This window comes from Varanus komodoensis, unplaced genomic scaffold (assembly GCF_004798865.1).
Source record: "Varanus komodoensis strain SLA01 unplaced genomic scaffold, ASM479886v1 scaffold42, whole genome shotgun sequence".
NCBI lineage: Eukaryota > Metazoa > Chordata > Lepidosauria > Squamata > Varanidae > Varanus > Varanus komodoensis.
Window position 1 is genome coordinate 7920569 of NW_025335972.1, and position 21856 is coordinate 7942424.

Sequence of the window (21856 nt, forward strand, 5' to 3'; positions counted from 1 at the left end):
GGCAGGGTATGATCTATAGGACTTCCCTTGATAGTAACTTTCCATTTTGAGTAGCTAGTGGGAGATACCTAATTTATACTAAAGCTTTGTTCTTCACAATCTGAAAGTCAAACAATTGGCCTTTTCTTATGGGAAAAAGTTTTCAGCTGATAGAAACAGTGACTAAATTTCATCTGCATGAAATGAAGATGTGTATATTATATTTTAGCCATATGGGTAATTTCTTTGGATATTGTGAAGAAAATGATAACTAATAGAACTGGAGAAGTCAAAAAGCAAACATTTGAGAGGGAATCATTAGCATAGCAGAATTTTCTGTCCTTGTGAAGGAGATAATATCAGTGGTATCTTCTCCATGTATACTTCTTATGCATGAGCTTAGGAGCAATTCAGGTGTGTTGTAACAGAACATTTCCAAGGGTGCCAGTCAATGCTAGGGAGAAATGGATGCAGGAAGATTGGCTGCAGTGTAGCTGAGGTCAAACAGAGAAACAGCTTGATGTCAAATCTCCCAGTCCCAGATTGTTGTGGCTATAATGCACACACACAAAACAAACAAACCCCACACAGCCAGGAACAGACTGAAAGCTTTCCAGCCCCTGCTGTAAGTCATGTGAAAAATAGATCTCTAACTCCTGGAACCTACTGCTGTCATTCACCTTCTGCTTTGGGTAACCATTAGTGAGTTTCTAGTTTGGGTAAGGTGTTGTTCCTGACCATCTGCAGGGTTTTTGGATGAAACTGATTTTCTGGACCTTTTCCCTCAGAAACAGTGGAGTCCCCTAAGCTTAAGTCTGGAGTCAGTAAAGGGATAAACAAGGAGCAAAACATTCAAGTTCAGATATGAAAGAGATGTTAATTGGAATGGAGTCGGTTGACAAGAGCAGAGGTGTGACTTGCTCTAGATACGAGGAGGATTGTACTCCACTTGAAAGGGCTGGCTGACATTGCTGCTTGGTTCTTAAGTGGTAGCTGTAGTCAGGAGTATTCTTCCCACAATTTTTCAGGGTGGAGAAGCTATATGCCCATTCTTGAAAGATAAAGACCAAGCCACCATCAGATATGCACTAGATCAGACTAGCATTATGCACATTATGGATTTGAAGTTTGCCTTTAAAGACGTTTGGGAAATTTCAGCTGCCTTTTAATACAACAAATGTACAAGGTTTGGCTATAGAGACCATATTCCCATGGTGCTTAATAAGGTGTACTGCTAAGCAGGCTGTGTCTGGACTCAATTCAAAATATTGATGTTGACCTTTAAAGCCTGGAGGTTACAGCCAAAAGTGTAACTAGCAACAAGAGCATTCTCCATGATAGCATGAAAGTACCTGCCTAGATTAGCTCTCCTTGCCACCTCATTCCATCTGTTAGGAGGCTGCTACGTAAGAATGCTTCTTTCCAGGAAGGCTTTCCCCTCCTTATATGGAAGGCTTTGCTACTGGATGATTGACAGGTAGATCGGTTAGAATTGTGATTTTTGTTTGCTGCTATTCATTGATGTTGTTCTTACATTGTTTTTCTTATGCTTGTTCATACAATTTCATTTGTAAACATCGTTAGGAAGCAGTATTTTTAAAGATGTCAGAAATAAGTAATACATTCTCTCTCTTGCTAGAAATAGAAGTCGTCATTTCTAGACTTGTCCTGCCCCAACTTCAATCACTAGGGTTCACAGACACTTTAGATCTTTTTTGTACAATCATTTGCTTACACAATTAGAGCAGAATTATCTCTCATTCCATTGCCCATATATCTTGCTTGCTTGGAGTCGAACTTTTACTGGGACATCACTTTTTTTGACTACAGGGAATATAAATGCACACCTAGCTGTGTTTTTAAGAAGCAAGGAGGTAGGAGTGACAAGTACCTCTGCTGTAAAAACTCTGTTCCCTACTGCACCCCTAGTCTATTGGATGTGGCAGTGATGTCGTACCATTATTACAGAAAAATCATTTATGGGAGTATTGAGCAATGGCCAGTGCTTTATATCATCTCTAGGGAAGGCTGGCCGGTCTGTTTTCTTGAGGCAGGAAACCACATTGCAATATACACAATATATTTCTTACATGTAGGAAATTATGATATGGGATATAAGATATATTTCTTTATGTAGGAAATTATGATACAGAAAGCTGACCTGATGCAGCACTGATATCTGAAGTATGTTTTGCCCATTTTCCTCCTCCATTTGTCTGCTCAGCTGCTGCAACTTTTCTTTAAAGTAGAAAGAAAAACAAAATCATGATTTATTAATTCTGAAGCAAACCCCCAGTGCCTCTCCCCCTCATAGTGTTTAAGAATTTATCTTCTGTCTGTCCCTGGGCTAAGCAAAGCCACACTCCTCCATCCGTTCATCAGTTGCCTGCTGCCGGCATTGTGGGAGCACTCCTAGCCGCCAGCACTAAAATGGCTGCCAAGTTTTAAAATGGCTGCCAGCAGTCGCAAGGCCGAAAGGGATCAGTGTGCCTCAGCCAACTTTGAAAGGGAAAGGAGAGGGGAGAAAAACCAACTTTGAAATATTTCCTTAGTACTTCCCCAGCTGTTACAGAGTACGAGGCACATTTCCTGGCTTCTTTTTGCTTTGCTTTGGCGCAGATAGAGGTAAACTTGCAGTGTTGTTGACATAGGTAACCTGAGTTCTGCAGCTGGCCTCACTGAGCCAAGTCTGGACAGGAAAGGGATGGGCTGCTTAACTCTTTGGAGGTCTTAGACCTCTGTCAGCACAATGAGGGCAGGTGGTCTTATGGCATAGGTTTGAGGGGCTGAAAAAACTCATGACAGAAAAGCTATTTGAAAACTCATAAACCATATTTCCTCTCATAGTTTACCTCCCAGATACTTCCCTCTTTCTGTCACTGGGTGGCTTGTCAATAAAATGAGGTCAAATTTTCATTCAGGAGACCTAAATTTCCCATACAAACAGTGTGTGGACTTTGGCCAAGGGGCTATGCAAATCTGAACTTTCATTTACATGTAAATAAACTTTCATTTACATAAATCTTTCTAACCCTTATGGTTACACAGAGAAAAAGCATTTTCTGCTAACCAAGACAGATATTACACAAGCGCAATACGTAGAGGACAGAGGAATGGATTGGGAACCAAGTTTCTGTACCGAGCTCTGAGAGGAAAGGCATCTAGCTAAGGAACATATATGCCAGGTCCTAGAACTCTGTACTAGATGGGATCTGGGAGATGTAGCTAAGGTAGAAAGAATGAAGGAAACAAGTCCGTTGCATTTTTGTCTTCAATTCATAAATCTGAAATAAGCAACAGCTTTACTTCACATAGGTTTAAGTCATCACAGATGCCTTGTGAAAGGGGAAAGAACATTTTAAGAATTACAGTTGTTGATATGAATGGTATAATAATAATAAAGGGCATTTGATGTTAAGGGATCATGGATACAGTGTTCATCTGAACATTCCTATTCTATCTGGCATCTTTCCAGCTGCCTCTTTTTTTCTAGGTTCATGTCCTTGTTAATGGATTCTCGAATATCTGCATTCCTGTGAATCAATAAAATATAGCAATGTATGTATAAGTCATTTGCATGCTCAAGGGATATTACAGATATTATTATCTTGCTACCATTCTTACAATAATCCTGTAAGGTAGGACATCTGCATCCTTATCCCCATATTACAGATGAGATGCTTAGAGATAGTGGTTTGCCTGAGGCCACCTGATGAGTTCATGGCATAAGATAATTCATACCAGCTACTTCCTCATTTGCAGCACAGTGTGTTAGCTATGCACTCATTTGGCTCTCCAAAAGCTACCAGACGACAGGACTTTTTCCCTCTTTTTTGTCCAGTGCTCTGTCCAGAGCTTGCCATTTCATTGTGCTTGTGTAATATCTCTGGCGGGAAATATTCCTGATATGGACAAAATCTTTCTGTTGAATTCTTATAGCCCTTTGAGACTTGAGAAGCATTCACTGGTAAAGAAACCTTCAAAAAGAGCCATTCTTAAGAAGAAGTAAGGCCTTGAGGACTTAAAAGGACAAGCCAATTGGTAGAAACAACTGGTAGAAAAAACAGTGGGAGTCTTTGAAGGCACTGCCTGCTCTTAAGAAAGATCCTTATGCAAAGGTCTGTTCCCTTTGGTTTTATATCCCCATGTCCATGGGTAGTGTCCATGTTTGCCTGGACATGATGGCAACCCCCACATACCAGAAGGAGTGGAAGGGTTACTTTAGGAACACACAGACACTGGCTGGGTTCAGACAACACAACAAGCTCTGGTGCTTTTTTTACCATTGTTGGTCTGTGCTGTTGTGTGAACCAGTGAAATTTCACCATGGAAAGTTTGGTCTTTAGGAACCATACTAAGAAACAATGGCTTGTTCTATGGTTTCTCTATACCACGACTTGTTGTGTTGCCTTGAACCCCAGATCATGATTTCCATGGTCCTGATATGCAACTATCACAGAGTGCCCTGAAAAAAGTAGAAATTACAGGAGCCACTCCAGCCATCCATTCCCTTTGTGCAGACCAATTAGAAAGACGCGGACAACATAGGGAGGGAACAGTGCACTTTGGAACTGAATTTCAGGTGTGGTGACTGTGGATGCATGCCAACAGTAGGGTTACTTGGTGGGGAGGATGGAAACCATTATAACATAGAAACCACTTGATCATCTGTTAGGGCAAGGATTGCTTGTCATGTTGTATAAACACAGTCCCTCTTTTCTCCTCTGTAGTTAAATTGGTTTTCATGCCTTTGTTGAATCTGAAGAAACACAATGGATTTTACCTCTTCCCCCAAGATTTCTTCTAAAACATCCCAGCCCTGTAACTGGAGTACACAAATTGTGGTGCTAAATTCCTATCTTGTTCCTTGCTTATTACCCCCATAATCTGTCCCCTAAAGTGATATTCTCCCAGTCAACCTTTCATATATGACCACAGCTGGGGGAACAACCTGCAGTGTGGTAATAAGAATAGAATTAAAATTAACATTACCCTTTTGGATAGACTGGATTTCATCTCCCTGTTTCCTACATGATTGGTCTGCTACTAATACATGTAGTTGGCCCTTATATAGCATTTTCCATTAATAAACTTCTCCTAAAGCAGAGGTAGGAACTTGTGGCTTTTCACATGTTTTGGCCTAAAGCTCACATGAACCTGGGTCAGTGTAGCCAATGGTGAGGGATGATGGGAGTGGTATGCCAAAGCATTTGAGGGACCATGAATTTCAATCCTGTCCTAAATGAGGAGGGTCTTTCTACATTTCATAGCACAATCCCACCCATGTCTACTTTGAAGTAACTGAACTTTGTAGAGCTTACTCCTGGGCAATTGGATATAGGATTTCAGCTTTGGTCTTGTAGTCCTTCTTTTGATAATTTAAACCAACTACTTCTTATTCTACCCATAGGGAAAGGAAGTCACCAAGAAACTTCCCCTCTCTTATTTTCCTGGTATCTTATATATTTGGAAAATGTTAGCACATTCCCTCAGATTTTAGGGAGTATTTCATGTATTACACCTGTGTGAAAAATAAGGATAGGGCTAAGCAGTTGCTGTGTTGCGTGAAAAATTCAATAGAAACCAAAGGGACTGCATTATGACTTCAGCACTGGTATGGTGCCTATATGTTTCCCCCCACAGGATAACAGCAGCTTTTGAAAGGGAAAGGGATAATTTAACTGGAAACAGCATTTGATCAAGAGAGGCAAGGGTGAAGAGAAGATTAAACACACACCTATGGTGGTGGACACTGCCACTGTTTTTACATCAAGCTTGGAAATGTGAGGGCATCTGTTTAGATACACTCACCAGGACCATAGTTGGTTGTTGCTCCATGTACTGGAACATGTGTGGATTGGGCTCTGACTTCATTTCTTCAAAGACAATGCTAAACATTCCACACATGGCTAAACATGGTTTGTCTTCCAAATCATTGACATGATTGTCCTCATTTATTTTTACAATGGGTCACATCCATTTGTGAGACAACAGTTTTTCTACTTTGTACTTGTACACTTTTTGGAAGTGAGAAATAAACAATTGAGGAATTGACTCTTTCAGCACCACTGCTGCATGACTCTACATAAGTCCAAAGAATGTTGCCATGAATCAGAAAGTTTGAAGGTTTTCATCTTTAAGCATTTAACCTCTGTCTAAAAACAAGGTCATTTGCCCATCATTTATCAAACTATTACCCTAGACAATAAGCAGGCAGACCACATACAGGCACAGGGTTTCATCTGTTAGAAACAACAAGGCATTTTTTTTTAAATCTGAGGATATTAGTAAACCACAAAATATTTATTTATTTATGATTTTAAAATTGTCTACTGTTTACTCAGACATGCTGGCTCTCTGAACAGTTACACACAATAAAAGGCAGATATAATACAATATATTAAAACAGATTAACAATAAAACATTTTGATTAAACAATAAGTAAAACTAAACCAAACAAATTACCATGTAATGAAATGAATTAATAAATACAAAATGGAGCCCACCTAGTGTTCCATGGACAACTGTGAATCCAGAAGTACCCCCAAACTCTGAACCCTGGCCTTTATGGGGAGTGCAGTGCCATCCAGGATAGGTCAGACATCAACCATCTCGGCAAGGAAGCCATCTATCAACAGCACTTCTGTCTTGTCTGCATTAAGCTTCAATTTGTTGGCCCTTATTCAGACCATTACTTTGCCTAAGCACTCGTTCAGAACCATCACTGCCTCAGAGGTAGAGGAAAAGAGAGGTAGAACTGGAATTCACCAGCATATTGATGACACCCCAGCCTAGATCTTTGGGTAATCTCACCCTACAGTTTTATGTAGATATTAAATAGCATGGGGGATAATTTGGAACCCTGCAGAACTCCATGGCAGAGTTGCCATGGTGCAGAGCTGCAATCCCCCAGCACCACCTTCTGGAATTGGGCAGCCAAGTAGGTATGCAACCACTGCAAAGCACTGCCTCCAACCTCCAACTCTGCCAGCCTATCCAAAAGGATACCATGGTTGATGGTATTGAGAGCCACTGAGAGATCCAAGGGAATTAACAGAGAAACACTCTCCCTGTCTTTCTCAGCATGGGTCATCCCACAGGGTGACCATGGCAGTTTCTGTTCCAAATCCAGGTCTAAAGCCATACTGAAATGAATCCAGAATCACCCCCTTCCAGGCTTGATCAGTCATGATGGGCAAGAGTCAAGTATGCAGGTGGTAGGCCAGACCTGCCCAAGCATCTTGTCCACATCCTCAGCCTATGGACATACTTGTTCATATCCTCAATAATTGAAAGCCATCCAACAAACCTAGACCAGATAGTTCTCTGGACACCTCTGCCTCTACTGTATTAACTGTGGAGTCCAATTTGTGCCAGATTTGATTTCATCCTCAAAATGCTTTGCAAAATCATTATAACTGGTTGCAGGGTTTCACCTGATCTTCCTTAAGACTTGTATTTAAAAGGCCACAGACCACTCAGAACATCTCCTCCAGATGGCATTGAGAGGATACAATGCTGGTGGAGAAGAAAGCTCTCTTTGCCACCTTCACCACTGTAGAACAGGCTTGATAATGAGCTCTTATTCATGTTCAATTGGATTCCACATGGGTTTTCCTCCACCTTGCACTCTAGTTGTCTCCCTACTTGCTTTTTTGCCCATAAGTCAGCAGTATACCATGAGGCTGAACTGGCTTTGCGGGGAAACGATGCTTAGTTGCAATTGTGTCAATGGCCTGGGTCACTTCAGTATTCCATAGAGTGTCCTGTGCTTAGACAGGAGCACCAACCATATCAACCAGAAAACTTTCCAGAGCCCTCTGGAACCCATCTGGATCCATTAGGCTCCATGGATAGACCAGTTTAATTAAGGTGCCCAGCCTTACAAAGGGAAACAGTGGTTGAAACTTTAAATCTCATGAGGAAATGATCTGACCATAACAACAGGGTTGATGTTATACCCTCCGTTTTCAATTCACCGTTTTGCTGACTGGGCAAAAAGACCAGGTTCAGAGTGTGGCCTTTTTCATGGGTAGGACCAATGATATGCTGAGACAGTCACATGGTTGTCATGGCAGCCATGAAATCCTGAGCCGCCCCAGTCAAAAGTAGGCTCAGGTAGCCTTGGCATGGATGTTGATATTCCTCCAGGACTATGAACCATATGAACCATACTCTTGTGGAAATTCAAGTTGGCTTACATAACTTTCCTTCTTTTCTCAATCTTATCCTTAGAACAACAACCCTATGAGGTAGGTTGGGCTAAGAATCTGCAACTGGCCCAAGGCTACCCAGTTAGCTGAGTGGGGACTAGAACCCAGATCTCCTGAGTCCCAGTCCTGCATTGTTAACCACTATACCACACTGGCTTTCCACTGGATTAACCCTCATCCTGTAAATTTTAAAGTATACCCATAAATAAGAAAACAGGATTCTATAGTTCATATTAGGCTGGAGATACCTGCAGGGCAAGAAATAAGTTTGGCAGGGTAGGCCCTATCATTAGGCAGATGAGGTGATCTACCTAGGGAGGCAGATTGGGGGAAATTGAACGGCAAGTAAAATCTCAGATAGTTCATTATATTTTTACCACAAAGGCAGGCATGGGAGGAAATGTCAATGGAATAATCTGCCTAAAGCTCTAAAATGTACTGGATCATCTCTGAATTCTGGTAGCAAACAGGTTCAAATGATTTATCCGACCTATCTTTTCAGCAATAGATGAAAATAAACTAGTAATTTAGGACATAGGGTTTTTTTGGGGTGGAGGGGTAGATTTTTTCCTTGTTTCTTAAATTAGTAATCTTATAGGGCTGCAATATGAAAGCACAAATTAACTACCAAATTACCCCATTCTATATCAACTTGTCATAGAACTTGTATCTGATTATGATAATTATATGTTTAAATGAGCCATGCTTCCCAGGCCATTTCCCAGGCTTGAGGCCATTTCCTCAAGCCTTAGGTAAGGAACTACAATTAATTTATTATTTATTAGATTTATATCCTTTTTTTTTCAAGAATTCAAGGTGGCTTGCATCATTCTCCTCCTCCTGCTTTCAATCTTATCCCCACAATAATGACCCGGTGCTGAGAGACTGTGACTGACCCAAAGTCACCCAGTTGTCTCCATGGCTGAGCAGGGACTAAAACGCAGATCTCCTGAGTCCTAGTCCCACACTCTTAACCACTTCACCATACTGGCTGTCAGCAATGATATTGCTTAGTATCATGGAACAACCTTCCTATTGACCATGAAAAATAGTCTAATGGTACAAGGTGCCCAGCCCAGTTATTGCCAATCATCTTCCATTCTCGTTTCCAATAATCCACTGATGTCAGCTTTTACTTGTGTGTTTCAGAATCCGGACAATCAGATAATTCAAACCAGCAAGGAGATGCGGACATCAAACCACTGCCCAATGGTAAGTACATTTCTGTCTTGAAGCAGATTTACTAGTCAGTCCTTTATTTTCACTCTTCTCCTTTGACACTGTTTCTAGGGCTAGGTTGCTGACTGGGAACTTGATATTTTCACAGCCCAGTGTGCACCATTTCTGAGAAATAAATGCAGCAGTACTAAGGTAGGATTAAGAGATCTAAGAGGGACCTTGAAATAAGGCCAGATCTAAGAGCAGAAGCCTTGGACTAAGATAGGAAAGGTTGGTGGAATAGTATTCTGAGCTGTGAGGGGAGATTGAAATTCACAACATGGCTAGGAGAGAATCAAGAATCCCTTTTGGTTTGACTACACCGTGGCACATTATTCAGCCTGTACTTACTGCCACCTGGCCACCACTCCATCTTTATGACCCAACCTGTTTGTCTCATCTTCTTTTTGCAGGGCATTTGACTTTCCAGGACTGCTTTGTGACATCAGGTGTCTGGAACGTTACAGAGCTGGTGAGAGTGTCACAAAGTAAGTTAAAGCAACTGAAACTCATGGCTTGCTGTGGTATTCCTATAATAATCCAGACTCAGGGATGTATACAGCTGCTGCATACATTCTCAGACTTTATTCTTGTTAAATTTGAGGTAGTAAGTTCAGTGATCAGTTGTGCTGCCATTCTTTGGGCTTACTGTTAACAAGCTAAACCAATGGAGGTCAGATTGAATGAAACAGGAATCAGATTTGAGAAATAATTAAAATGGATATTTTGAACATTCATGTTCTATGTAAGAAACTCCTTCTAAGGGTCATTTCTCCTGACATTTAAGTTGCCCCAGCAGCATCAGTGCCCCTTCCCACCTGCTTAATACATTTAAACTGATCACACCCTGCGTGAACAGGGAAAGGGCTTCAGAATCCCTGTTCTGAAAATTGGTGTAAAAATAAGGGCATCTTCCATTTTCAAGGAGTTGATACTTAGAAAAGCTGACATTGTCCAGAAAAGTTTTGTCTCACTCGCTCAATGTTTCTTGTTCTAAGGGTTCAACATGGATACTAAAAGAACTTCCTGAGAGAAAGAAAGGACAGAAAGAAATCCAGGCACATAGAATCAGCTTATGTGGCATCAGGAGGTGGTGACCTGTTGCACTTGATTCTTGTTCAGTCCTAGTCTATGTAGGAAATTCACCTTGAAGGTCAAAAGTAAGGAAGAGCTTGGAGGCACAAGCCAAACAGTCTGGCATCATCCAAGAAACAGAGCCTTAGCAGGACATCAGAAACAAGGTCAGAAAAGCTAGGGTGCAAGGTACTGACAACTGAAATAAAGATTCTGTTCCAGGAGCTAGCTTCTCATTCTGCTTCTATTGGGAATTAATGGAAGATCAAAGCCAAGGCTTCATGATGACCACTTACTGGAAAAAAAAGTAAGGCAGACACATACAACTAATTCTCATGAGCTGGCCTAGATACCTGCTACTTTTAACAAATCTCCATAGCTACTGAGAACCACACTTTTGAGATTGTCAATTTGGACAATAGACCTCAAAGAAGGTTCTTTAATGCCGAAGCTGTGGAGCTCATTAAAAAGAAAGCCCTTTGCTGTACTGTAGCACAGTCCCAGAGAAGGTAATCTCCTGCTTCATTCATTTTACAGAACTCACAAAGAGTTAAAACACATCTCTTCAGAACAAACAGATTGCTCTGTAAAGCACTGTGTTTGCTTGACCCAACAGACCTCTGTCTAGGACCGAGGTCTATAAGCTGGAGCTTCCAGATGCCCACACCCTGAAGTCAGCTGCGATTTATCAGAGATTTCCATATCAGAAGTCCTCATATGGAAGGCTCTACTCACAAAGAATTATTTACATGGTTCTGCTGTTGAGATGCTGCCTCTCTTGAGGGGCTAGCGACAAAGGTGGAGTACTTTTCTTGTAAAAATGGACTTGGTCCCTGAGGGCCTATCTCCTCCTAATCTTCTGACGTTTGCTGATAGCAGGCCTGTGCCATGTAAACCTTTAAATTATTGCTATATGGTTTGGTGCTACTGCATTGATGAGATCAGGGGAAGTGAGCATACATCCTTTGATTCAGAGTTGTCCCCAGCCTAATAGTAGCTTGGTGATCAGTTGTTGCCATTATATTTATGTAAGATAGTCACAATTTCTATTATATAATTATAATAGAATCACTTGAATTTAGGTGCTAGGTCGTTGAGGACATCCATCTTGATAATTTCTCATATCTGATTCCCATTTCATTTGATCTGGCTTCCATAGGCCTAACATGTTTACAGTAAACTCATAGAACCATTCTAAATGCTGCACAGCCAGTGTGGGGAAAGAATGTGTACAGACCAGTTGAAAAACAAAGCAGTGGAGATCCCATGTATGCATTTCCTTTTATCTTTACATATTCTAATATATAGATTGGACTGTATGACATCATTGGCACAGAAGCATCATTGCTGAAGCTCCCCATTTCTAGGAATATTCAACTAACTTTCTATTTACCAAACATCCAGATGGATTGACCAAAGAAAAAACAACCATAACATGCGGATTTATCCCATCCCTAATTCCAAGCAACAAAGTCCATAAAACTTTTCCCTAGTTCCACTCTCTCCATCAAAATGGGATGGGGTGTTTTAGCCCATACTGGCTCCCATCAGTTCATGTGGTAGACAAGGAACTGCATATGCATCCCAGATAAAAAGGTCACTTGGCTTGAACAGTTCTTGGTTCAACTAATAATTTAGGAAACTGCTTTATAGTTAGATCCATTGGCTTGCTTTCCTTCAGCAGAATGAAGCAAACACTGCTACAAGCAAGAGAAGCTCCAATTTCTGAGGAAAAAGGTTGGAGTGGAGAGGCAGAGATGTGTAGTAATGGAGAGGTCTTTCTGTCTTTCCTTATGTTTTTCAACAGTGTTGTTTTGCATATATGCATCCAACAACTTCTCTTGCTGAAGTTACTGGTTTTATTCCACAAATTAATTGCTTTGGGCTGCACCTTTGCAGAATGAATTGGATCTTAGGCAGCAGGTCTTTTTGAAAAAGAAACCAGTTTATATTCCTTGATGCAAGGGAAGAGAGTCAGCAAATGTTTTCAAGGCAGCTACATTATCCTTTAGATATAAACAATGAAAGCTTGAGATAATAGCACAGAGGAGTAGAATTTCTCCAGTGATACTCAACATGCTGACATCTGCCTGTGTCTGCAAATGTGCTCATAACCAGTGCTACATCTAACTAGTCTTGCATCACATTCCCCTTTCCCCCTTATTTGCATTCAAGATGCTGACTGCTGTTCAGTGAGTTAGTTAGTTTGACCTTTTGTTTTCCTCTTCATGCCTGTTCTCCAGTCACTCAGCTGTTGTCTCTTATTCCTCAGCTCCTGTTGCCACAGCGTCTGGTCCAAATTTCTCTTTGGCTGACCTGGAGAGTCCCAGTTACTACAACATCAATCAAGTGGCTCTTGGAAGACGGTCGATAACATCTCCACCTTCTAGCAGGTACTTCTTCCCATATTTATTATGTAAGGCAGAAGTCTGTTGAAGGATCTTAGTCAATCAAGTGGTGCTTGTTGTGGCAGTGTCATCCTCCAGCCCTGTTTGTGGAGGTGAAGACTGTGGGTAGGAAGAATCAGTACTCTTGGTTTTTGGCCCCTCATTACAGTTTTGGGCCCCTCATTACAGGAAGGATATAGCCAGGTTAGAGTCAGTGCAGCGTAGGGCCACAAGGTTGGTGGCTGGTTTGCAGGGGATGCCATATGATGTAAGACTGAGGGAACTGGGTCTCTTCAGCCTGGAGAAGAGGAGACTCAGAGGGGATCTGATGGCGACATACAGGTATGTGAGGGGGTGTCACACGGAGGTGGGTAGAGACCTGTTCTCCTCTGCAGAGGAAGGCAGGACGTGCTCCAACAGAGCAAAGTTCAGGGAGCCAAGGTTCCCTTTAGATGCCAGGAATCACTTCCTGACAGTTAGGACCCCGAGGGTATGGAATGGGCTTGCACAGGAGGTGGTGGAGGCCCCATCCATGAGGGTGTTCAAAGATAGACTAGACATGCACATGGTGGGCATGTCGTGAGCGGAGTCGGCTGGAGCTGGGGGTCAGACTGGATGGCTCCAGAGACCCCTTCTGACTCGCTCTGTTACTATGTTTCTGTGTTTCTTCTAAATCCATTCCATAAACACCACCACAGAATGAAAAGAAACCTCTGTCAGTTTTCTGGGTTGTAGCTTAGACTCATGCTCCTTAAATGAGAAAGCCCCATAGCCTCCAGGAAGAAGGACTTTTTCAACTGGTACCACATCTTATCATTCTCTGTTGCTTATGATATACTTCTCTTTGGTCTTTTCAATTGCAGTTCCACCAAGAGGCCCAAATCAATAGATGACAGTGAGATGGAGAGCCCTGTAGATGATGTGTTCTACCCTGGAACAGGGCGGTCTCCAGCAGCTGGCAGCAGCCAGTCCAGTGGGTGGCCCAACGATGTGGATGCAGGTAGGGGCACCAACTTGACCTCATCAACTGGCATAGCTTGACATGGGAAACAAAACCAGGAGAGACTAGGCTGACCTCTGCCCTTCATGCATTGTCACCAGGGGGGCTATGCAAATTTCCTTCCGCAAAGCAGTTAACAATTGTGAATTTTCATTCCTCCAATATGATACTCATCTTTGGTTTTAAAAAAACAGTCACTCAGTTTAAAGATAAAAGAATACTGTGGCAGATTTTGGTCTCTCCTGACATGTTCCCCCTGGAGTATCCTAGGGTGTAGTGATTGCTGCTCCTGATTCCCAGGACTTTCTTCTGCCTTACCTTGCCACACCTTAAGGAAGGTGCAGGGCAAGTGGCGGCTGTGCTACGGCTTCCAAGGAACTCTGCATGGAGAATCTGTCTGCTTCAAATTCCAGAGACTTTCCTTGAAAGGAACACTTCAAGGCAAACTGAGATATGGTTGCCTGGGCAGAACTCTTCAGGTAGAAATTCTATTTAGAGGGGAGTCCAGATCAGAAATAAGGGAACAGAAGTTAAAGAGGAAGTGGAGATGGGGGTTTACAACTAAACAAGGAGGCTGGGGGTGACTAAAATGAAGGAGGAATGCTGGACCAGCAAGGCTGCAGTATGAGATTAAGGTGTACAGATTCTAATGGTGCAGTTGGGTGGCAGGCCATATTAAGGGCTGTAGGAACTCCGGAGCATGAAAGGATAAGGGTGCCAGTGAAGTACTTGGTGCTAAAGTATCCTAATCTGCCAGCATAAAGGGGCAGAGGTAGATAGCAGACACTGAATTGCAAATTTCTACATGTTTCTGTGATGCTTGCTTAGACTTCCTGAAAACCTAAAACAAATCCACAATGTCCCTTGTATAGTATGTTTTGGGAAGAGAAATATCTAGACAGGGAATCTGCTCAGATGCTAGAGGATATGCCAGTTTGTGGGTGCCATGTGGGGGCTGTAAGTAACAGCATGTCAGCATGTATTTGTTGGATGTGTGCTTTATGAGGTTGCCATGAATAAAGAGGAAAGGAATTATTGTCCAGGGAGAGAGCAGAGGAAGGCAGTATGGGTGCAACATTGTATTAGACAAAAAGGTACTACAAAGACTGTTGGGTTGGGCATGACACCTGTTTGTATTGGGATTTCTTACCCAGTGCTGAAGTTCAGTTGCCCCTTGGCTTGAATATAGCTGCTAGTTACCCTGGCAGTTCTTGGCTCAGGCAGGTTTGTGACTAAGTTGCTTCTGAAATGAGATGAAGTTGCTGTTTAACTGCAGAAAAAGAGACATTTTGAGACCAAAAATCAAAAACAATTGAATTAAAACCCAGAGTATTTCCATGGATGGCTTCTACCTGCATTAAAATGGGTGGAATAGTTAGAGGTGGAACTAGGCAGTGGATAGGAGGCTGGTTGCTAGGATGAGCTGATCATCCAGAACACATTAAGAGAGGGTTTACTTGAGTAATTTAAGACTGCTTTGTGGATTGCTAGCCCTTCTAAGTAAAGGACGGAGATATCAGGACACAATTACATTTACCCTTGAAACTTGAGAGAACTGCATTCAATTTATTGTAGTCCAGTGGTTGCAAGAATTTGTACCTTGTTTGATACTTGAAGCCTTTGCTGTCATTTTGAAATAGCAATTTCAGCAACAACAATGACATGATGTGCCATTCTAGGGTTGGGCTTGCTTAATGAGGTCTTTCCTTATATTCCCATTGAGAATATCACCCTGCTTTCTTTACTAAAAGAAAAATGCTTTGAATAATTCAAACTTTTGTATAAAGTCTAAATTTGCATCGGAATTATAACCAGCCTTCATGACTCTTTATGGTGAGAGTGACTAATATGCAGTCAAAAGTTCCACCTATTAAAATAATCCCCTGGTCAACTACCTTTCCAAATTCCTGTGTTCTCTTCTGGGTGTTAGATAGGGTACTCTTGTCCAGCAGTTGGTGGAATGACTGTGAATCTGTGCTGTCATGGTGGTGAAGTTGGTTTCTCAAGAAATCACCCCTTACCAGTGTCCTATGTTATTGGACTTTTCATCTGTTTTATAAGTTAGGATGAAAATTATGTTTTTGCTTCTGAACATCTCAGGTGTTTTCGTATCAGCATTCTCAACTGATGATAAATCTGCTCACACTATGTTAGCAAGTCAGATGTCTCAGGAGAAAGTAAACTTTCTTCGTGCATTTGCTTTGAGAAAGTACTTTTGCCTGAAGATTTTATTGTACAGTATAGTAAGTAAAGTGGTTTGTACACATTTGGTGTCGGAAACTAAACACACTTGGTGTAGGGACTTAGCAATAGGTGACTGAGTGAATCTGCATCATGAGTTAACTAAAATTACCAGAGAGGCTTCCAAAAAGGACATGTTGACTAAGAAAGAAGACTAGTCAATAAAATCTGTCCATCCATATGCATTTTTAGGATTCCTGCCATGAATTATTTTGGAAAGTTAGCTGGGATCCAAAATGGTTGAACAAATCCATGAGAGGGAGCACAGTAGCCACTAGCCAAAACAGGCAGGGACTGTAGTTTCATCTTAAGAAAGTCTGTCAAGAACAGGAAGTGAATGCCAGGAGATGGATAGATCTTTTGAGGGTTAACCATTATTTCAACCATTGCATGGAAGCAGAAAATGGAGCAGGTTTCATGGAAGGCATTGCTCATTCTTACAGCTTGGTTTCTATGTTTGGAACCAGGAAGCAAATCGCCCTCAGATCAGAGTAGATTCAGTGAGTGAGAGGGCCTTCTCCATTTTCCTTCACCTGTGGCACAGGTCATCTTGGCTCTGTTGCTCCCTAGTCACTCTCCACACTATGCCTCTTTTTGCTTGTAGCCCATTTGATGGTCAAGACTGTGTAGCTTAGCTGTGAGGAATAAATGTGTGAATGGATCTGCTTTGTACCTGATAGGATTGTTACACATTTACAATCCTGTCACATCATCCTGTTCTGTGCTTAGACAATTTGATCCCAAAGCTGTCTCCTCCCCTTCAGAAGCCTCAAGGCTATGAAACAGGTTGTATTCAAACACATTCTCCCTTTTTCCTCCCTATTCTTTCTCTCTCCAGCTCCCTCCCCCTTTGTCTTGTTGAGTTTTGTTCCCAGCCATCTCAACAAATCTCCAATTAAGCAGCACAGCTGCAGGGCTTGTGTGAACAGCTGGAGAGATCATCCAGCCGGCTGACAGGGACAGGTGTTCACAGCTGGCTGGCATCCCCTCTTCCCATCTCCATCTCTGTGCACAGGTATCAGGTGTTAGGCAGCTGGCATGAGATAACAGGCTGGGGGCTTTTCTCTCCTGGGCCCCCTTGCATGCTGCTGAATTGCCAGATTGTGCTGGATTACAGAGGCAGTGGCAAACATGAAAACCACAGCCCATTTCCCTGAAAGACAGTATAGCAGCTCAAGAGGTGTGCAACCAATTTGCATGTTGTACACTCATTTGGATGACTTTTTAAAAGCCACAGTTATGTTTCCTAAGTGGGTGATTGTTTCTGGGGAGTGGAATTAGGATCAGCCCACACACACACACACGCTAATTGCTGTGCAAAACATTGGGGTATATTCCATGCACAGTTTGAGAACATAACTCCTTAGTGTATACTGGGCCAAGGCTAAATCAGTGATGGTCCCAGGACAGGATCACTAGAACCACAGACAGCAGCCATTTCTGGCTGGGTTTTTTGTTTTGTTGGAGTTTTTTGCACAGAATACGGGAGCTGCATTTACAAGTTGCAGCAACCAGGCATCCAAGCTCCAACCATGCATCCATCCCCATTTTCAGGATACTCCACCACCCCCCACCTCCCAAAAGTCAGCATTCCTTGGTCATAGAGCATGTTCAGTCCTCCTTGGCTCCTTAGGATTGTGTTTCTAAAGGTACTGCATACTTTCACAAACTCTGAGGTTTCCCTGACACTGGTGAAATGTCTCTGGCACATGGATGATGCTGTTTTGCCTCCATAAGGATTTACACTTGGAGAATTGAGTTTGCCATTCATTATGTGAGACGGACTATGGGGAACAACTCTGCTAACTTGTTGTTCCTAAAATAGGCATGGTGGGGCAGTATTCCGTGTGTCATTGACCCAGTGCTCATGATCCAGCAGCTGAAGTAAGATTTGTTCAGGGTGGGAAACTACCCTCCAATAATCCATGAGCTATCATTGTGTGGTTTGAGGGTTGCTTCCCACTCCAAGATGTGCTACCCAAGTTTTGGACAACATGGCAAGCTGTCCTGATGAGGGAAATTCAACTTGAATACTGCTATCCAGGGCAGTGTCTGAATGCGAGATAATCAGGAAACTACAGGAATCAGCAAAGCACAGTAATGTAAATTAGCATCATAATACTAATTAACAATAAAAAGAAGTGGGAGATATGCACTAAGGTCAGCAGTGTGTATTGAAACCAGACTTATACAAGAGAGTAATAAGACTGCAGGAGGAGTTAACGCTGTGATCAGCTGCTCTTGAGAAGACAGGTCTTGTGGAACCTTAAGAGGCAGAGCACAGCACATCTATGCATGCTGCAGGAATGGCCAAATGAAATGACCTGGTCTTCTGTCCAAGAGCTCAGTCCATTGTTATTGGAATGGTCCATTTGATTCTTAACATCTGGACACTGGGAAATGCCAAGTGTGTTTTAAAACAACGTCTGCACAAGTGGCTGTCCTAAGAATACTGCCCACATTGCATAGGATAAATCACAGAAGTTTTTGTGTTCTCCACTTCTTGTGTATGATCTATGTTTGCTTGCTTGCTGGCTGGCTTGTTTGTTTCTGTTGTGAATTTTCTGGAGGGATCCAGATGTACAAACTGCACTATGATGGAGATGTCTATACTTGTGCATGACTGCCACAAGCTCCTGTAGAATTGAGCTGTCCTGAATCGAGAACTCATGTACCCCTGAACAAAATAATGCAAGGCTATCTTTTCTCCTTCAGTGAAGTCCCACCATTGCAGCAGCCTCTTCAACAAACTCTTTCAGTTGCCATTGTTTAGAGGTATGAAGCTTCCACCTCTACCACTAGGACACACACCTACCTTTCTTAAATGAGGCAATCAGGATTTTTCCCCTACTGCAAAGCTGACTGCATTGCAGTGATCTCTCCCTCCCCAATTACATTTCTACAAGTATCATCACTGTTGCAGGGCTAGCACCATTGTATGTTAAATATGGGAAGACTCTGTGTTGGGACGAAACTGTATGGGGACATAGGAACATCACAATCTGCTTCATCATCAGATTTCATCTTTGCCTTAAAGCAGCTGGTGGTAGCTCAAATTTTGATTGGAGCAGTGGTGCTTGGGGAGGGGTATTTAACAATTCTCCACTTTGTGCCCTTTTGCAGACTGAAATCTTATCCAAGTCTGCCCCCAAAGGTACTATTAACTTCTGTGTTAGATCTAGAAAATAGTACACTGTGAAGGTTAAACATTCTGCCCCCCATTGCCCAGTGCTCCAGTCATAATTGGTAGACCCCAGCAGTTGCCTTAAGTTAAAAATAAAGGCATTGGGAAATTTAGTTAAGGAGTTCTCACATCTACTGTAGTTTGGCCCTTAGCTCTTATTAAAATCAAGGGTTCTGTACTGAGGAGGAAGAGGAATTTCTGTGCTTGATTCAGGACTAACCAACACATTTTGTAGTTCTTATAATGTGCAATCCATATATATTTGAGTCCCAGGAGCAGCTTCACTCTCCAGATATTACCCTCATTTCATAATATGTTTCTTTGTACTGATTTAATGGCCATTTTAGGATGAGTTTCTGTGGCCATTAATATTTCTGTGATAAGCAGATATGCAAAATCAAATTGGGCTTAGAAAATCTGGTCAGTAATGTCCTGTTTCCTTAGCTTCATTCCAGGGCTGCTAGGCCAGTCACAACCTACTGGGGTTTCAATAGCCTTCTTGGTTTTGTTTCCTCAGACTTACTTACTGAGACACATACATAGCTTTGAAAGGTTGGGGGGTGGGGGTGGGCATGAGTCTTGAGGATGAGGTATCAAAGATGGCACTTGACTCTCTGACCAGGTTTGCATAGATATGAAGGAAAAATAAGTCATGATGTACCCCTTAGCCTTTAGCACCCTGTGATTTCTAGGGCTGCAGGCAATTCTATTAATCTATGATTAATAATTAGAGATTAAGATTAAGAATTATCTATGTTTATTCTAATGACAACCAATGCACACCTTATTCTAAGTGTGAAATGACAGGTCTGTGATCCTTGCTGTTCTTTAACAGAACGGCATGACCAGAGCATAAGGCATAAATTGCATTTAAACAGATGCAACTTCCTGATCATTATTAATTCAGTCTAGAAGAGGCAATTGTCATGCAAATGAACATCCTGACTAATGAGGGATTTTCAGCCTCCTCACAAATTCAACTTGAAGCAAGACTACTTTATGCTTGAAAAAACCATGAGATGAGCACATTGCAAGGCTTCATTTGTGGAATTTTACAAGGGTTGGGGTTAGGGTTGGAGTTAGGGTTGAGGTTGGGGTTAGGGTAATTCTCCTGTGTTTTCCCACTGCTTATTCTTTTTGTTTTCTTCCGACAATAAATCAAGGAAGCAGGAAAAGATGGAATAACTGCTCTATACATTTTGATTTGTAGCACTGGGAACCCTCCATCTGGAAGCACCCAAGGCCTTTCAAAACTTTAATAAAGACTAGAGAGTAGTTCCAATCAGTCATACTGTAGAGTGGCACAAGTCAAGTGTATCAGTCCTTCAGATGTGTCTGTAAAACTAGCATAAACCCAAAGGAATACTCTACAAGGAAAGACAAAAGAATGAGTCGTTTTTGGGAGGAAGGAAACTGTTGTGATCTAATGTGGTCAGCAAGCTAATTATTTGCTCCTTGGGCTATTTTTTCTGGCTCTGTGCAGAGTCACAGAGGTTATTGCTTAGTACATGGTAAGTGCTATAAGATAATAAATGATAGCAATGTCTTTGTATCTTCTATTTTGGCTTCACGTGGTGGAATGTGACTGATCATTCCAGTCAAGTTCTCAAACAGCAAGCTGGCAGCTTTTATGCAAAACAGACACATGCCAGCCAGTTCATAGACCTGCATAGTCACAGGTAGAGGCAGAAGAGTTCAAAACTGCCATTGGCAAACACACATTATGCCATTGAGCTGCAACAATCCTGGCTAAGGGGGCATATTCAACTTGAGAGATGGGCCACAGGAATGAATGAAAGAGCATAGCTAAATACTAATCCATCTTTCCATCTGTTAAACCATGCACTTTCTCCCTGATTCCTTGCCAGGACCGGCTTCTTTAAAGAAGTCAGGGAAGCTGGATTTCTGCAGTGCCCTGTCCTCCCACACCACCTCCCCGAGAATGGCTTTCACCCACCACCCGCTGCCTGTCCTAGCAGGAGTCAGACCAGGTGAGAACAAAGCCATTTTCTTAGGGGGGGGAATGGGTGGATTGTGGGCAAGGGTGGGAAGGCAAGGGACAGAGCTCTCTCTCTGGAAGAGCATGTCAGAGCACTCAGCCATGTCGGTTCTGGCAATGGTCTCTTTCTGCCTGACTCTATTTCCCTCCCCTCCCCTCTTCCCCTCCCCTCCCCTCCCCTCCCTTTCTTGTTCTTTCCTTCTCTTGCTTTCTCTTTTTTCTGCTGAGCCAACTTAACACATGGATTGTAAAATGCATCCTGGAAGATTGGTCATTGTGATGGAATATAAAGGGCAGCGTTTACATCTAAGTTGTCACGTTCTTTTGCTCCAAATCAACTTGGACTTCCTCAAGCTGGAGTTGATGAAACAGGGTATAAAATAGCTTAGAGTGTTCATATGAGAATCCTATAGAAAAACAGATGCCAGCAAGGATATAGTAGAGCTAAACATCTAGTAAAATACTCAGAGAAAATGTGTAGTTCTGACAAAGACAAGGACCAGTGTAGCAAATCAAGATGCACTCAGGTTTGTGTGTCATGTTTCCTTTGGTTTGCTACTT

At 42.2% G+C, this 21856-nt stretch overlaps 1 protein-coding gene and 1 long non-coding RNA gene across 12 annotated transcripts in view; one reads left to right on the forward strand and one right to left on the reverse strand.

Annotated features, from left to right (window-relative positions):
- NFIX (nuclear factor I X) overlaps window positions 1-21856 on the forward strand; it is a 266099-nt gene that overhangs the window by 222236 nt on the left and 22007 nt on the right. For 7 of the 11 annotated variants that reach the window (XM_044443404.1, XM_044443405.1, XM_044443406.1 and 4 more), the window contains 5 exons: window positions 9342-9404; window positions 9824-9898; window positions 12757-12877; window positions 13735-13871; window positions 21165-21287. In XM_044443404.1, coding sequence (XP_044299339.1) covers window positions 9342-9404; window positions 9824-9898; window positions 12757-12877; window positions 13735-13871; window positions 21165-21287 — 519 coding nt within the window. The remainder of the gene's footprint in view (window positions 1-9341; window positions 9405-9823; window positions 9899-12756; window positions 12878-13734; window positions 13872-21164; window positions 21288-21856) is intronic. The other 4 variants (XM_044443402.1, XM_044443408.1, XM_044443412.1 and 1 more) reach the window with 1 other exon arrangement.
- Window positions 13724-21856, reverse strand: part of LOC123029947 — a 30042-nt gene continuing 21909 nt past the window's right edge. Inside the window, exons 2-4 of the long non-coding RNA XR_006415998.1 lie at window positions 16554-16747; window positions 15022-15114; window positions 13724-13907 (exon numbers count right to left, since the gene is read on the reverse strand). This is a non-coding gene — a long non-coding RNA (uncharacterized LOC123029947). The remainder of the gene's footprint in view (window positions 13908-15021; window positions 15115-16553; window positions 16748-21856) is intronic.